The 17,884-nt window shown below is 40.2% G+C and overlaps 1 protein-coding gene across 6 annotated transcripts in view; it reads right to left on the bottom strand.

Moving 5' to 3' along the window:
* DIP2A (disco interacting protein 2 homolog A) overlaps positions 1-17,884 on the bottom strand; it is a 130,845-nt gene that overhangs the window by 38,847 nt on the left and 74,114 nt on the right. For all 6 annotated transcript variants that reach the window (XR_008467858.1, XR_008467860.1, XR_008467859.1 and 3 more), the window contains 12 exons: positions 14,616-14,744; positions 13,707-13,826; positions 11,566-11,763; positions 10,102-10,193; positions 9,746-9,856; positions 8,844-8,967; positions 8,454-8,563; positions 7,916-8,018; positions 4,630-4,694; positions 4,220-4,313; positions 3,636-3,755; positions 327-441 (listed from right to left, as the gene is read on the bottom strand). Coding sequence is in view for 3 of the 6 variants with exons in the window: in XM_054210242.1 (XP_054066217.1) it covers positions 327-441; positions 3,636-3,755; positions 4,220-4,313; positions 4,630-4,694; positions 7,916-8,018; positions 8,454-8,563; positions 8,844-8,967; positions 9,746-9,856; positions 10,102-10,193; positions 11,566-11,763; positions 13,707-13,826; positions 14,616-14,744 (1,381 nt within the window). In the remaining 3 variants the exon portion in view is untranslated. The remainder of the gene's footprint in view (positions 1-326; positions 442-3,635; positions 3,756-4,219; positions 4,314-4,629; positions 4,695-7,915; positions 8,019-8,453; positions 8,564-8,843; positions 8,968-9,745; positions 9,857-10,101; positions 10,194-11,565; positions 11,764-13,706; positions 13,827-14,615; positions 14,745-17,884) is intronic.

Raw genomic sequence — 17,884 nt, 5'->3', positions numbered from 1 at the left:
TTCTTCCTCCCAAATAAGTAAGTCTTTTGTGGCATTTTATAAAGGTCCTCCAGCAACAACAGTAAGGAAAAGACCTCGCTTTCCCAAACAGTAAAAACACCCCTTATGTCTGACTACTTTTAGAAAATATTGAACTTTTTAAAGAAAACAAAACAAAAATCACCCATCTTTCAGTGAAGAAGATAGCTGTGAGCCTCAGGCTTCCTCTGTCTAGGTCTTTGGGCATCTTTATGTGGCTAATCATCTTTTCTGACTACCATTTTAACACCAGATACACTTCAACAGTCAATAAATGCTTCAGTTCACTTCTCAGAAAAGACAATTACCTGCGAATAGCAACAGTTAGTGCCTCTGAAGAACTAGCACAGGGACAGATTACTTCTGGTCTCAAACCTCTGGATTGAAATACATTCAGGAATGCATCACATGAAGATATGGACCCTAAAAAGAACAATCGTACAATTGGTAACATTTTGCTGAGGGCAGGAAAGCTTGTGCTGCAGGATTTCAGTCTATGCTTACTCTCAGCTCAGCTACACAAATATGGTTGCATCCATGCACAAAGAAATACTTTCAAACTGCCTAAAAAGACATTCCAGTCTATTATTAGATGTCAGATTTAGAGCAAAGAGAAAACCCAGTGGTTAACAACTAATTCGCTGAGTGAAACTGACAACTGCATACTGTCTTTCTCTGGCAGCACTCCGTAACACTTAACATCATGGAAAGTCCTTCAGTGATCAGAATATTTTGTTACTAAGGGTAACTGTATCTGTCTGCTTCCTTTATAGCTCCTCTATGAGTGTTTCTTATAGAGGTCACAGAAGCAAAGCATTTAGAAATTAACATCAAATGCTTATGACAGATCTTCATTTCAGTTCAGAACTCTACCTGGCCTTTAGCACTCAGCCCAAAATGTAAGAGGATACCTCCTCACCTACAGCTTTGTATTTCAGAGCTGTGGAATTGCAGCACATAATGCAAACCAGCAAACTTTACTGATTACACTACATCCTAGGTTTAATTTTGTGTCAATTCATATAAGAGTACAGCATTAATGAAAACATGAAGTTATAAAAATGAATTTACACGGCTAAATGTAGCTAAGAAGTGCGAACAGCAATGAACAAGCAGTAGCATCGCAAGCTTATAAATAGTATTTCACTATTGAATGAAGTGCCGAACTTTCTAAGCATTAGCTCTGTAACAGTGCTTACAACAAGTATAATCTTAGCAAGACTATTTGAAGCTTTCATCTTCTGCCATCACAACTTGCTTATCTCTCAACATGCATCTCCAAGGAATCAGAAATATTCTTGATTTTCTGGTGTATGGGAACAGCAAAATTAAGCAACTAAGGTATATTCTTGCCCGTTGGAAAAAAATCTCCCAGCTGCTTTCTCAGATTACTGTAAACCACCACCATATGATTGACAAAAAAAGGCAAGAACCTACCGCATACTCTAGTTAATAGTTGTCATAGTTTTGAGTTAAGGCTGTGACTACTCCCATTTTTATGTCCTTACACATGACTGAGACAAGCCTATGGGGCACGTACAGAACCAGACACACTGCAACTCAAGATTTTATGTTCACATGCAATACATGAGCAACTACTTCAAAACCAGCATTACGATTTACTTGAAATTTTAAAAGCCTCTTTCAAACTACATTGCCAACTATTCTTTATATAAGGAACAGATCCTTCAGAACATTTTCTATTAAAGTTTTGCCCTAGTGTCCTTGGCAAAGAAATACTGCTACTGTCTCTGTTTTGGTGAAGACGAACTATAGGCAGTGCTGCTGAGCCCCTACAGGGCAGACCCAGAGTTCTGTGATTTACAGTGTGCTTTAGTTCACGTTGAACTGATAATGTCCTGGTTCCGGCAGGGATAGAGTTTATTTTACCAAGGATCTGGCACGGGACACAGGTATTCCACACAATGTGACGCCATTCCCAGTCTGTAGCCGGGAGCTGGCTGGGGTCGGGGTGGAAGGGGAACTGGAAGCTGCTGCTTTGCAGTGGGCTGGGGTGTCCTGGGTCTGGTCGGTGAGCGGTGGTTCTGTAATCGTGTTTGTACATCGCTCTATCAGTGTTATTGCTGTTTCCCTTTGCTGTTCTGTTAAACTGCCTTTGTCTCAACCCACGAGTTTTGCCTTTTTCTTCTGATCCTCCCACACGGCCGGGGGTGGGGGGATGTTGACAGAGTGGCTGCATAGTTCTTTGTTGCTGTTTGAGGCTAAACCACGACAGTCCTTTTTGGTGCCTAACATGGGGCTTGAAGGGTTGAGATAACAACAACTCTGACCACAGCTTGTTAAAACAAATTTGTTGTGTGCATTTATTATATTAGTTAAACAGCCACTGGTCACCATGTTGCTTTGTTTGTTCTCCTGGCTGCGTTATATAAATTCCTATATGGCTTACGTACTTCCTGCAGTGCTGTTTATCACCTCTGGGAGAGGGATCAGGATTACCATTTTGCTGTCCTGTGTAATATCAACTTATGATATGATAACATCACTGTTCAGGCGATTAGTTTGGGGTGTTTACGTGGTATTGCTGTCCGCCTGTACATTAGGGGCCATCTCTCAGAATTTATTAATAATCACGCCCAATCTACGGGGGAAACGGAGGGATACTTTCCCCAGCTCTTTCGCCTCCCTTTTCTCCTTTGGGCCAGGTATGACAGCTTTTGAGAATTTTGAATATCCTTGGGATCCTCAAACCAGCCTGGTTCTATTGTTATGTCTCCTGAATGCGTTCCAGGTCTTGTTTAGGGTTAAACAACTATTCACGACCACCACCCAGAGATCTGCTCCGAGGCCGGATAGTCAGGGGTGGCATGGCACGTGGGAGAATATGGGCAGGTATCTAGAGAGCTTCTCACCTCCAATGGTTTGGGACTTCACCCCCAAACAACTACAGGACCCTGATAAAGTCATAGAATATTTGAAAGGAAAATGCTGTGTCTATTCCAGAGAGGCACAACTGACCGCGCTGTGCTGGGCCCTGGCCAGTATCTACCAAACCCTGCTTGGTATTATGCAGCACCTTCAGGGGAAAGAGGGAAACCAGACCAACAGACACTGCGGCTACTGCAACCCTGGTGGCAGGCACTGCAGCTGAACCAGAAATCCAACCTGTACCCATATCAGTTGCCCCCATACAGAAGAAGAAACAGACGAAGAAATCAGTTCGCTTAGTAAGGGATGATGATGAACCAGGGCCATCACGAGAGCAAGAGGAAGAGGCACAACCAGAGATAATCACTCAATCCCTGTCCCTGAGCGAGCTGCGGGATACGCAAAAAGATTTCATCCAACTTCCAGGCGAGCACGTTGTCATCTGGCTGCTATGGTGCTGGGATAACGGTGCCAGTAGCCTGGAGTTAGAGGGCAGGGAAGCCAGGCAGCTGGGATCACTGCTAGGGAAGGGGGCATTGACAAGGTGATTGGGAAAAAGACACAAGCCCTCAGCCTCTGGAGGCGACTCCTGTCAGACGTGAGGGTGATGTGTCAGTGGTGGCCAGGGCATGGCCATGGGGGGTTGAGAAAGCGGCTGCGTGGTTCTTTGTTGCCGCCTGAGGCTGAAGCATGACAGACTGACACTTGGAAAATGCATCCATACTCACATGGATTGGCTCCATCTGCCACTATTAACATTCGTAAAGAGCTCAGACTGACATCTCTCTGATCCCTCTGAGCCAAAAGTGACCAGTGCATATCACGTGATTTTACTACTGCTACACGGGCTGAAAATAAAAAAATAATTATGGTGCACGTCCAGAAAAAAACAAAGACCAATTATAAAATTATCTAAATATTTTCATGTATTTACATAAATTTATGAAACAAATTACAAACACAGAAAACAAATACAAATGCCAAATATTTAACTACTATGACATGTGTATGCTTAAGTGTCTCCAGATGGACCTGATTATAGAATTTAAATGTTTACTATAAATTCAAATACTGAGATAAGAAACAATTTCTTTAAAGATCTATCAGAAGAAGCCATCAACATCACTCATCAATGAGTTTATCAGTGCATATAGTACTGAAATGGAGAACCCAGTTGCTAAAGCTGTGTCAAAGAAAGTCAGTTGGATAAAACAGCAGTGGCCTCAGATACAGTAGACATACAAACAAATTAACTTTTTTTTTTTTAATCATCCAAAAAGAGATGGGTTAAGTAAAAATACTTTAAGGGTACCTTTGTACGAGCAGACTTTCTGGATCCAGGAAAGTGGATTAACCTTCATTAATGCATAGGGAATACTGATGACATGCATCCTGTTCATAACACTCTATGAGAAAAACATTAAATAATAAACTTTCAGGTGACGTGAAGAATACACAACATGTACCAATACTTTAAAAAAAATCATCACAGCTTCAGTGTAACTCCTACATTTAACTATTAGTGAAAACTATTTGTATAGTCAGCAAAAACATAAGCTATGCCTGTGCAGTCTGTTGGTGAAAAAGTAACACTTTATTCTGACAAATATAAATATTGAAATATAAATAGTTTGAGAGATATTGACCTCATTCTGATACCAATACTCTAACCCCTGTAAGAAGCAACTTGCTGCAGTTTTTTTCATTCATTTAAATACTCACTGTTAATACTCCATGCCAAAGGCCAGCATCTCTTTTGAAATCCAAAACATTTGTTAGTGTTTCAGCTGAAAATGAAGGAAAAACTATCAGATTTAAGAAGCATATTTATGAGAATATTTAAGAACTCAAAATGTCTGTTAAAGCAACTATGAAACTTCCAACACCACTAAGAAATCAAAGCTATGTTGCTATGCTTTCTTGTCTATAACAGGCTGCTTAAGCTGAAAGTGTCTTATTTTACTTAAAACAATAATCTTTAAATTATTATTTTAGACTAGATTATTACAAAGTATTTAAGACCCTGTTTTCATTATAATACCACTTCTATGTGTTTGTTACATCTGCCAATGAAACATGCAGACCAAAACTTCAGTTTTGATGCAAACTTTTTCAGCGTTCAGCTATATTTAAATGAATTAAATTTAGTGATAAATATTACTATGGCTATACTAAACTTTCTTCAATGTTTCCTCTGAAATTTGAACACCTTACATGATCTAAAAAAATAGAATCAAAGATTTTAAATCAAAGATTCAACTTGATTTTAGAGGGATATCTTGTATTGATAAGGTGAAACTTGCTTATCACTGAGGATGGCTGCATGCAGAAGAAATTGTTCTTGGGGTATTTATTAATCTTTTTCATTTTTCAGTATATACACAGCTATTTCCCAATAAATAAAACACTTCACTAAGTCAGTCACCTATCCATTCATTCTCTGGGTGGCTGAGAGCTCCAGCTGCTCTGAGACAGGCGTGTAGTCCCACTCATGAGCCTGTATATAAGCAAAGAATTTTGCCTTGGTCTGCACTGGCTAGGGCTCTAGCCACACTGTCCAAGTCACAGAAAGCAAAGGCAGGAACCAGGAGAATGAGGAATCACCCACTGTAGAACACCAGGTTCGAGACCATCTAAGGAACCTGAAGGTACACAAGTCCATGGGACCTGATGAGATTCATCCACGGGTCTTGAGGGAACTGGCAGATGAAGTTACTAAACCACTATCCATCATATTTGAGCAGTCTGGTGAAGTTCCCGCTGACTGGAAAAGGGGAAACATAACCCCCATTTTTAAAAAGGGGGAAAAGGAAGACCCAGGGAACTACAGATTGGCCAGTGTCACCTCTGTGCCCGCTAAGATCTTGGAGCAGATCCTCCTGGAAACCATGCTAAGGAGCATGGAAAATAAAGAAGTAGTTGGTGACAGCCAACATGGCTTTACTAAGGGCAAAGTGTGCCTGACAAATCTGGTGGCCTTCTATGACAGCGTTACAATGTTGGTGGATAAAGGAAAGGCAACTGATATCATCTACCTGGACTTGTGCAAAGCATTTGATACTGTCCTGTACAACATCCTGGTCTCTAAATTGGCGAGACATGGATTTGATGGATGGACCACTCGGTAAATAAGGAATTTATTGGATGCTGGATGGCATCACTGTTCTCCACTTGAACATTGAGCTGTTGACCGCAAATAAATATTTGCGGTCAACAGCTCAATGTCCAAGTGGAGAACAGTGATGAGTGGTGTTCCTCAGGGGTCGGTACTGGGACTAGTACTATTTAACATCTTTGTTGGCAACAGTACAATTGAGTACATCCTCAGCAAGTCTGTTGATGACACCAAGCTGAATGGTGCAGTCAACACGCTGGAGGGAAGGGATGCCATCCAGAGGGACTTGGACAGGCCTGAGAAGTGGGCGCATGCAAACCTCATGAAGTTCAACCAGGCCAAGTGCAAGGCTCTGCACGTGGGTCAGGGCAATCCCAAGCATAAATACAGGCTGGGTGGAAAATGGATTGAGAGCAGACGTGAGGAGAAGGACTTGGGGGTGTTGGTGGATGAGAAGCTCAACGTGAGCTGGCAACATGTGCTTGCAGCCCAGAAAGCCAACTGCATCCTGGGCTGTATCAAAAGAAGCCTGGCCAGCAGATTGAGGGAGGTGATTCTCCCCCTCTACTCTGCTCTGGTGAGACCCCACCTGGAGTACTGCGTCTAGCTCTGGGGTCCCTAACATAAGAAGGACATGGATCTGTTGGAGAGGGTCCAGAGGAGGGCCATGAAGATAACCAGAGGACTGAAGCACCTCTCCTATGAGGACAGGCTGAGCGAGTTGGGGTTGTTCAGCCTGGAGAAGAGAAGGCTCCGGGAAGACCTTATAGCAGCTTTCCAGTACCTAAAAGGGGCCTACCGGAAAGGAGAGAGACTCTTTATCAGGGAGTGTAGCGATAGGACATGGGGTAATGGTTTTAAACAGAAAGAGGCTAGATTTAGATTAGATCTTAGGAAGAAAGTCTTTACTGTGAGGGTGGTGAGACACTGGAAGAGTTGTGGATGCCCCATCCCTTGAAGGGAATGTCGGATGGGGCTTTGAGCAACCTGGTCTAGTGGGAGGTGTCCCTCCCACAGCAGGGGGGTTGGAACTAGATGATCTTTATGGTCCCTTCCAACTCTAACCATTCTATGATTCTATGAAATGCGAATCTTCCATACCCTTACTACTTTTCAACCTTCAGGAAAAGTAAACTGCATAGAACTGGATTTGCTGGAGAAAGCAGCGAGCAGTTTCACAGCATCTTATGACAGACTCTGTATGATCCTCATAGAGAAGCTGAGGAAGTATGGGCTGGATGACGATACAGGGAGGTGGACTGAAAACTGGCTGAACGACCAGGCCCAAAGGGTGGTGATTGGTGGCACAAAGTCTAGTTGGAGGCCAGCTGTGTAGCCCAGGGCTCATTCACCAAAACTGGCACCATCCAAAGCACTTCAAAGAGATCCAAGCTACTCAAATGGCCTCTAAGATCAGTCTAAGAAAGCTCCCCCAGTTTCTGCTGGGAGGGCTCCTCTAACTCTGCATGTGGACATCTCAAACTGGCCCCCTTATGACTTCATAAAGTGACCAGTGTGTTTAAAAGGCATTAGGGAGGGCAATACCCATTTGTAGAAAAGCTGTTTTCAAGAGCATGAAAAATCAGTATAGCTCTTACCACCGACTAACAAATTTATTAAGACTGAAAAATCCAAACCCCTGAATAAAATCAGTAAGGCTCTTAGGTTAAAGAATTTTTAATACATATTGATTATGATTCCACAAGTGTCTTCTTACTATCCTTCACATATCGCCCTGATTATGAATGAGGATGTTTGTCTTTCCCTTTGCAGTTAAAGCTACTACTGCTTATCTAAAGTTCTTTTAAGACAGTAAACGTGATTTTGCAACATAAATTGTCTGAATGTTCAAAGCTATGAGTATAATTTTAAAGTTGTACCTATGTGACTTACCTTCTGAATAACCACATGCCTGAGTTAATGCATGACAGTGTGCCAGCATGGAAGCATGAGATATAGTAATGCCCACTGTGCTGCCCTCTTTACTTGTTTTGTACTGAAAAGAGAAAGTTTACACAAGTATTAGATTAACAACAAAATCTAGAAAATTTACAGTAGTTAACTGAAAAAATATTTCATTATAAAATTGAAGTGTGCTTTTTTTTTTTAAATCAAAAAGGTAAAGTATAAGATACATTTATGTTCAGAGAATACACTTAATACCATATGAAATCTGACTGTTTCTCTACCCCAATTAAATAAATTGTCCCAGGGACCCAAAAACGCCAATTACCCCCAGCCTTCAATCTGATTCAACACATCCACTCGAATGACAGTTTGCCTGGCAACCCTGAGGGAAACATTCTTCTTCCACAGTCAAAAATATTATAGTAATCTCTTGTGCTGCATCAAGAGATTAAAGAAAAAAAAAACCATGCTATGACAAACTACAATAGAGTAACCGTAAATTAGGCATATTATACTGGATCACCTCAATATAAGCAGTCTCAGCACTGGCATCCCGTACTTGTGGATGCCAGTCCTTAGTCGGTTTTGCCAGATGCTTCCCATCAATCACAAACCAAATGAGATGAGGCCAGCCTTCAAAGAAAAAGAAAAGTTACTGTCATTACAATTCCATAAATCAGTTTTTTCCCCAGTATTCAGGGATAACAACAAGAGGCAAGCAAAAGCTGCAGCATCACCACCCTGACAGGAAGAAGCAGCACTAAGTACAATGAAGGCAGTTCTTTATATGGCAGTTCTTCTTCATATGAAAGATAGAAGCATGTAAATAAACTTGAAGATTGTTATTTAATAGCAACAATGGATACACTCACTCTTTATCCTACAAAGAAAATTGAGTAGCTTAAAAACATACCTTTGAATGTAACCACCTCACCAGTCTGAGCTTTAGGAAGGCCTTTTTGACAGGCATCCGTGGTTAAAGCTAGTGTTACTCCACAGCTGCCCAAAAGAAATCCAATCTGCTGGCTGCCAGCATCCTACAGAGAAACCATGTTATAGCAAACTTACAAATAATGAAGCTTTTGTACAGTTTACTGTAACTTTGCCATGTTTAGAAAAATATTAAGCCAACTTATATCACAGGAAAAAACAAACTTCTAGCCCATAAGACCTTTTATGGAAGACAAAAGACTTATGCCTACGCTCAAAACGCTTAGTTTTGCTTAGTGCCAATTAAACTGGATTTGGCAGTAGATCTGGCAAGTGACGGTAGCAAAATAGTGTCAAAAGCAATGGTTGTGCATCCCTCTCCAACCCAATAGGGATGTTTATAAGTTCTGGTAAAACAGAGAACTGATGCTGTTTCCGAGTCCTGAAGCACTGAAGAGCAGAGCCTGTAGCTTTTTGGCTCTTCCCTAATAACCTCAGTGTGTGTGGGATCACACCAATATTTTCAGTAACTGTGGTACCTCTACCTGCCTGTGCTCTCATTAATCAGCATGAGACAGCATTTCTGTGGTATATTTTGAGAAACACTTTCACACATCTTTTCAAAAATAATGTATTAAAATAATTTCTAGAGTTAGGTATCCTAAAATAGTTAACTTATTAGCTCCATGCTATTTCCCCCCTTCCCTAACTAAATATTAAACACTTTCCAAGCACATAACGTGCATTGATTAGTTCAGCTGATGTACCATACTGCTTCCAAAAGTGCAGGCTCTGAGGGGTCCTATATAAGGACTATAGGATTGCGACATCCCCCCAGATTTATTTATTTATGAAACCACAAAAACGTCAAATGTATTTGCCTACCTTTCTTGTTAGTGGAACTTCTATTGGGACAGGAATAAGTTCTGCCAGGAGACATCCATAAAATGCCACCATAAACATAACTGGATCGCTATTGGGAAATACGAGAGCTACCTACAAAAACACATTAAAATAACAAGAAATGTTTTCTGTTGTTGTTTTGGGAGGAGGGCTGCTTTTTAATTTGTGGAAAAAAACTGTCACAAGAATGTTCAGGTTCATCTTTAAACTAGGAACAAAAATACTAAATATTGCGAAAAAATAGTATTACAAGTCACAGTATTACAAGGCTTTCTTTAGCTAATGCTGTTCCCTGCTGTCTATTTTATCCATAAGGACCATTTCGAACAGAAGCCTACCCGGTCTCCAGGCTTCAGCAGTGGTGTATTCTTAGTGATTAGCTTGTTTAGCAAGGTATATGCTAACTTCAAGCTTCGACTCCACAGCTTGCCTAAAGAAAAAAAGACAATGCTGAAATTAAAAAACAGAGATTAAAATTTTAAACATTTAATTGGCAAATCTCAGTGCCTTATATATGAACTAGGCAAGTTGGTTGTATTAGAACATGGTCAATAGGAACATGAGCAAGTAACTGGGGGAAAAGCGAACATTACTGTTGTGAAAGCAATCCCACCACACAAACCTACTGAGTTCTCCCAGTGTTTCAGTGCATGTGCACGCACATGCACACACATGCACACACACACAGGTGGTCTGGCTGATAGAATCGAACTGCATTTCCAAAAGGCGCTTAACAAGACTTAAGCACTGCTTAAGGGAAGTAAGCACTTCCCCACTTACTGCAGGAGGGCTGGACTAGATGACCTTTAAAGGTCCCTTCCTAAGGGCTCTTCAAGAAAGCAAACTGCTTGGGATAAAAAGACAAATCCTAAACTGGACAAAAAATTAACTGAAATTTTAGAAACAAAGGGTAGGAATAAATGCCACATCTGTCTCTGTGCTGCCTCTGTCTCTCCAGTTCAGTGCTCAGGGTGACCTACACAGATCTCAATAATTCAGAACAAAAAATTATTCCAAGCTATTAAATACAAAGACAACAATCTAACTACTTCTTTGACACAATATAAAAATCAATTTTTAATTTGTATGTCAGTGCAGTTGGCAGAGAGTCCAAGTACAATTTAGAGCTTGGCTTCTTTTTAGTTTGTCTTTTCCTTTATTTTTTTTTAAAGTAAAATTAAACACGCTATTCTAAACAATTCGCAAAGCTCCACTGCAAAGTAATGAAACTAATGCAGCTGCTCAGTTACATTTCCTGTAAACATACTCCATCTGTAAGTATGCAAACAAGAAAGTGTAACGTTCTAACGCACTATACAATGAAATGCTGCAGATAGCTGTCCTGAGGGACATGATTATCTTCCAAAAAAATGCAATTACTACAATACTTGTAGTTCATTGATACAGGCAAGTTTCACTTCCCAAAATAACATCCTTAATATGCTCCTGAAGTACAAGTCTTCTCTATAAGGATATGCAAGAACATGCTAAAATTTAATATCTACTCTAGGAATCTGAACCGTGCATTGTTAGTCATCTGTTTCTTCCTCCTATTTTAGAGCAGGCTATTTCTAATGTTCTTTTTAGAAAAAAAACCCACTATTGTTTGAAATTTACGAATAGCCACTTGTAAAGAAACAATACCATATACATTTTCCCTTCATTAACTTTAAAATGTTTTTCATATAAAATTAATTCATAATTGGTATTTGAATAGCAATCTCAAAGTATCTATCATGAGTTTAGTCCCTCTTAAGTAAAGCAAATTGTTCATTCCACAAAGAATGCCTAATTCTTCCTACCATAGGTAAGCGTATAAATAGCTTTCCCAGTTGTATCCAATGCCGTCAGACAAGGAGCTTTCGGCTGGGTAGTTCCCCAGCGCTGCAGGGCAGCCAGCAGAGAAGGTGGCCAGTTGGTTACCACGCCTAAGGGTTCGCCTTTAAGTACATTCATTTGATTTCCTTCAGGCTTTGGTTGATTTGGGTCAGGCTGTTGCACTAAAACCAGAGCATAGTAAAATGTCAAATGTCAATCCTTACAAAAGGTTCAAGTTGCACTTAATAGACTATTCTATGAACTGTTCTCACTTTCCTCTTCCTCACAGATATCATTATCTTCTCCCCTGCTTTATGATGATGCTATGCTAATCATCTGTTGGCTTCACAAAAAAAATAATTACCATCGCTTTGTAATTCCGCTTCCACATTATTCAAAGGACCTGGCCACAGGAACAGAATTTGAATCCCTAGTTTATTCTTTTTCTCTACTTTGGAAAGATTATATCTTCTGCTGTTTGTTCTGCACATCTATTTATATGAAAGCCTACAGCAAGTCAAGAAGTGTTTTCAGAGAGAATGGCTTCGGTGACAATTGGACATTTATTTTTGCTGCACCAAATTCTCAACAGGTGGGGAAGAATGACACTATGCTTCTATAACAATATATATTAAAAAAACAGCCAGATGAAACGCTCCTGGTATGGATTATCAACAATTAAAACTGTACTGCTCACAGAATATTTCGTTTGATTTCTAAATCATTTCTCTCAACCGTGGAACACTGCAGGGTTTGTACACCATTTTCTCTGAGTAGCCTGCTGTTAAAATCCTGCTCCAAGCTGCTCAAAAAGCTGAAGTATCTTGACCTTACTTAGCAAAACAAAGTCATAGTTGGATTTAGCTAACAATCTATGTAATAACCAAAATTAAAAGTTCAAAGCGATGCTCTCTGCAATGACATACATGCACCTCAAAGAAAGTCTGCTTGAAGAATCTTCAGCAATAGACTAGAACTGCAATCACATTATATCCTAAAGTATCAAACAAACAGTACAGAGAATCTAGTAGCAACTGCTCAAAAATGTCACAGAGAACAAAATTTTCATTTAATCTTTAAGGCTAAGAGAACAAAACAAAAATCATTCTCCAAAATTAGCTGATGCAGCTGGTTTTAAAGGAAGCTACATATTGCTAAGCAACTTCTACATTTGTTAAAGATGCTTTTCGTTCCACCTCGACACGTGCATACAGAGAAGAAAACAGTGGTTTTCAGCTGAGCAATACTTGCAAAGCATGTACAAGCACTATCCTTTTATGTAATGCACAGTCATGACATATTACACAGTGCACTCAATATATTTAATTCCTCTGAACCTCTAAAATAATGAAAGTGTCTGGATTTCAAGCATGCAAACAATATTATCATAATAAATTCCAGTTACTAGCAAGTAACTTTTTTCCTCAAACTGTATTTGAGCACTGACCAGCTACAAAGCACCTTTTCAGAGCAGGATGTGGGGGTGCGTGTAGACAAGAGCTTGAATGTGAGCGGCCAGACAGGGAATGGAACCTCCATGTTTGGAGATGCTCCGCACAGGACCGTACACGGCCCTGAGCAGCCTGATCTAGTTAGACCTGCTTTGAACAGGAGGCTGGTCAGAAGCTTCCAGAGGTCCACTACACCATCAGTTACATTTAGGCTATGCCCTGGCTTACTCCAAAGAGTACCCTCTACAAATTCACTGATTACCACAGGGTAGGAGTTTAGAATCTGAGGTAAAAAGTGATGGTGGGACCATCACCAAACATGACAATTTCTGGATGCACCAATGAAGTTTTAACAAAGACGTGAACTGAATTTCTCCAAGGATCTGTAAATCACTGTCTTTAGTAATCACTAACTCATCACACTAGTCCAAATTGGGCTGAATCAGAAAAGTTTCCACAGTGAAGGAGGAGGGCAGAGAACAAGTACACTGAGCAGAAGAGTTGAAGATTATGTTTCACTTGTGATAGCATATGACCTTTCTCTCTCCAATGAAACAACTCCACCATGATTTGTTTCCTATCGGGACGAGAAAAAGAGAACGCTTGCTAAGACGTATCAGTTCTTTCATGAACCACTTACACAGGGCGAAAAATGTATTTGAAAGAAAATTAACCTTCTAGCAGTTCTTCAAAATCATCAACAAAAAACTCTTTCAAAGGTGGGCGCTTTGGTCGTTTCAAGGTATTTAGAAGCTGCTGGATTTTAGAGGACACTCTGCTATTCACTGGCACACCTGCCAAACAGAAAAAAATTATTACTTACCACATATTAATAAACATACACTAAAAGACATGCTGCCACATTGCTGACAACATCACTCTAAGACTGGCATAGCTTTCAACTGGAAGAATCATTCAAGATGAGCAACTTGTTTGGAAAAAAAACAGCTTTAATCAGTTTAACAGTTTCAACCATAGATTTATTTGTTTTAAAACAATGCTGTTCCCCAGGTACTTGGCATATACCTTCTCCCACTTCAATTTAGCTTTCAAACTGCTGACTCCATGAGATTCCAATACAAACCTGAAGAATGTTCTTTTCTTCGAGAGTCTATGTATTTGCTACATCTTAACATTTATGCAGTTCTGAAAGTCTGAGAATGCTTGGAAAAAATAAATGAATCTTCCAATATTTTACAGGGCTAGCAAAAAATAAAACCATGTCAAATACTGATTTTCATTTGTTTATGTGATATATTTAAATTAAACATAAATGTGTTTATTTATATTTATTGAAATTTAAACCTCTAAGGCAATATAAAATTAAAATGTGAGGCTAAAGGGCTTACATTGCTTTTTACTACAGAAATATACAGAAACGGGGACATGGCTCCCACCAGCAGAACACGGGAAATGCAGCACAGTTTCCTTTCCTGTGTCAGACTGACAGATACACCACACTATGTAAAGCTTTGGAGGGGGCAGGCACACAGCACACGATGGGTATTCAAGCTCTGTTATGGATTCATTTATTCAGAAAAAGGGACATAGACTGAAAGGTAGGAGATTTGTAATACAATCACCATCTGCAGTTTCCAAAATGCTGCTGTTGTAGCCTCTGGGAACTCCTCGTACTGATGCTACCTGTGGATGTTCATAATGTAAATGTTCCACCAGGCCAGTGGTTACATCTGGAGGTGCAGAGTGGTTATCTGTAGAAATGGAAGACAGACATGGAAGCTCATCAGTCATCTTAAGAATCAATATATCAAAAATTGCTTCTTACAGCATTCTTTCTATTTTCTCTTGTGTTTTTAATGAAAATCTGATTTCTCTAATCAAACTGTAGCCAAAACCTTCTAGATACAGGGGGAATCCTGAAAGAACCGCTTTGTCTCTCCAGGGTGAAGAGGAGCTATGCCAACTTTCAAAGGGATCCAAACAAACTCTGATAAATAAAGAGAGCAATGGGTCAGTCCATCACTTCAAGGTGGCAGCAAGGAGATTCATTATGAGTAAACAGCACAAGTGTACAAAGAAAGCCTGTCTCACGTCTCTCAAAAGAAATACAGGCACCCAAAGTCTCGCTACAAAACCGGAATGACTAGTCTACATCCCATAGGAAGAGAAAGGGACAAAAGCATAAGGTTTAAAAGAAGGGAACTTTTGCCCTAGGATAACACGAAGCACTTATCTACATTCCGCAAGCTATAAGAGGAAGACTTTTGCAGAGAAACAAGATAGCGCACTTAGGTCTGAACACATCTTGAGGATGAACACAGAGAAATATGAGAATTCCTCAGAGGAAAGTAACTGCTGACTTAAAAAACTGTCACCTGCAGTCTGTAAGACCAGTCATGGTTTTCCTTTAACAGCTTTTCTTACAACCTGTTTTTAACAGTCTCACAATGATACTGTAGGTAACAGCTTCCTGCTTATGTTGTGGTACAGACACAGTATACTCTTCCCTGAGGCATCTATGAATGAAAACAACTGTCACGCCTGTAACACTCAAAAAAATCTGTGTTGTAGATGTCAACATTATACACGCACACTGCTCACAACAGAAAAATTTAGCACAGGGTTTCCTGAGGCATGAGGTGGTCATTTGCGGCCAGACATGACACGCCGTTTCATTTCAATGGTGTGCACTACAAGCAATACTTATTTTTTTATAATGTGTATTTCCATGGGGAAAGCAAGGTATTTCTCAACCCCTCACACACTCACAGGGGCTTGAGAACCATCTTGTAACAACCTTGAGCCAAATGCCTGCTTTGCTTGGAACTGCACCATGTTTCCGTGCTGCCGAACAATGCTTAGGGATTGTTCTGTCAGCACAGTCTGACACAGTCTGTCAGCACAATACTGACACTCCAAAATTGTGACCCAGATTGTAGAATGGTTTTGAATGAAATTACAGGTTAGGAAAAGGCAGTATCCGGATGAAGTGTTCAAACAAGACAAAACAAGAACTGGAGGCCTGAAATGTTCAGAATCCTAATGAGTAAAAATAGGAGTGCAACAGAAAGGAGCTTCAGAACGCACTGCTGCACTGCGCTGGAGGAACTGCTTGGGGTCATGCAGCTCTGCAGTGATACCCCTTTGAATGACCTCAACATGCCACAAATCCTGCTGAAAGCATAGGGAGGTCCAGGCAGTGCTGTGAAACACCCATTTTGAGGAAGCTCGAAGCGCTCATAGCTGTGTTCACAGATTTCCAGAGCAGACATACAAGCCACCAGTACAGCTCTAAGCAGTTTTAGAGGGATCATCAGAAGAAAAAATTAAATGCATTCCCATAATTTCCAATGGTCATCACTGCAATGCCAATTTCTGTATTGCATGTCTTGCTGGGCACTAAGCAGAGACCACAAATTCCTTTCATGTGGGTACGGTACAAGAATGACAAAATATCACTTAATATGTCTGGCAAATGCCCGAATTTAGAACCAGTAACAATTAAAGGTGACAACTATGTGTAAATTGATCCATATAACCCCTTCGCAGGGTGTATGGAAAGCCCATGTATTCAGAGTAAATTGAAATGCTTTCACTGGGTTCTGTATACTTTTTGAGTTGCTTTTACTTGTTTTTTTTTTCCTTTGCTTTACTAAATTGCCAAAACACAGACTTCACACAGCACACAAACTAATCACAGAAAAGGACACAGCGAAATGTACCTGGTTCCCATACTGCAGTATTAGCCCACAAGTCCATACTTCTCAACGTACAGACCCTGCGGTGACTATCAGTGTCTAAAGCTTCCACTCCTTGAAAACACCAGCAAGGACTACAATTAGGAATGTATCCGCAGTGTGGCTTCATCAGTGGAAGGCCCCAAAATGGCATTCCTATAGATGAAGTTGTCAACACTAGACATTAAGGTGACACAAAATGTACACTTGAAGTGATACACACATAGGTACAAATCTAACAATCCAGAGACAGGACAAGAGAGATTGACACGTACTATGAGACTTGGTGCACATATGGGTAAGAAGCTGTGCATGAAGTACAGACACTGAAATGCTGAACAGATGCAGGTTTTACCACGCATATTCCTGTTGGGACAAAGCAATCCCCCCCACACATGCATGAGGCAGATATTTGAAATATAAAAGCTCTGCAATTAGATGCTCAGAAAATAACAAAAGGAAGAAGTTCTTTAGGAACATTTACTGGAGAGCTGTGTACTTGGGAACAGCTCAAAGAAATCACACAAAAATGAGAAGGTTCAGAAAAGAAGCGAAAAACCTATTAACAATTATTCCTAACTGAAAACAAGCACAAAAAATAGCTATATATGGGGGACATTTGAAAGAAGTTTATTAAATTGTATTGGAACAATTTAAAAAAAAATAATGCACCAACCCATCCAGAACACAAAGTAGGATCCACAAGCCACTACTTCATTCTTACATTTCCTCTTCAAAACTGTTTCTAACAGACTTCACTCTTACAGCTCCTGTGAAACTGCTTACAGAGCTGCAGCAATTCAAAACACCTACACTTATAGCCCTGCTTCCCCTTAAGAAAAGGAATTGTACTTGTGAGTCTTTCAATAAGTAGTGAGTCAAATAACATGATAATCCATTTTTCCAGTTACTCTAACAAGAACTAAGTTGAGAAATATTCCACAGTTGAGATTGTGATCTTGGAAAAAAAACTCAGACACAATGCTAATCTTATTCATTTTAAAGAAACCACTAGCTTCCCACTACTTTGTAAGACAAATCAAAACCCAACACGTCAGCATGCAGGAGCTTTCTAAGGCAACAGCACTAAGCAGGGTTGGGGAAAACCATTTTGCCTTGTAAAAACTTAGATATCAGAATTCCCCTCCATACTC

Source organism: Rissa tridactyla, chromosome 7, assembly GCF_028500815.1.
Source record: "Rissa tridactyla isolate bRisTri1 chromosome 7, bRisTri1.patW.cur.20221130, whole genome shotgun sequence".
NCBI classification, from domain to species: Eukaryota; Metazoa; Chordata; class Aves; order Charadriiformes; family Laridae; genus Rissa; species Rissa tridactyla.
This window is presented reverse-complemented; position numbering and strand designations above follow the sequence as displayed.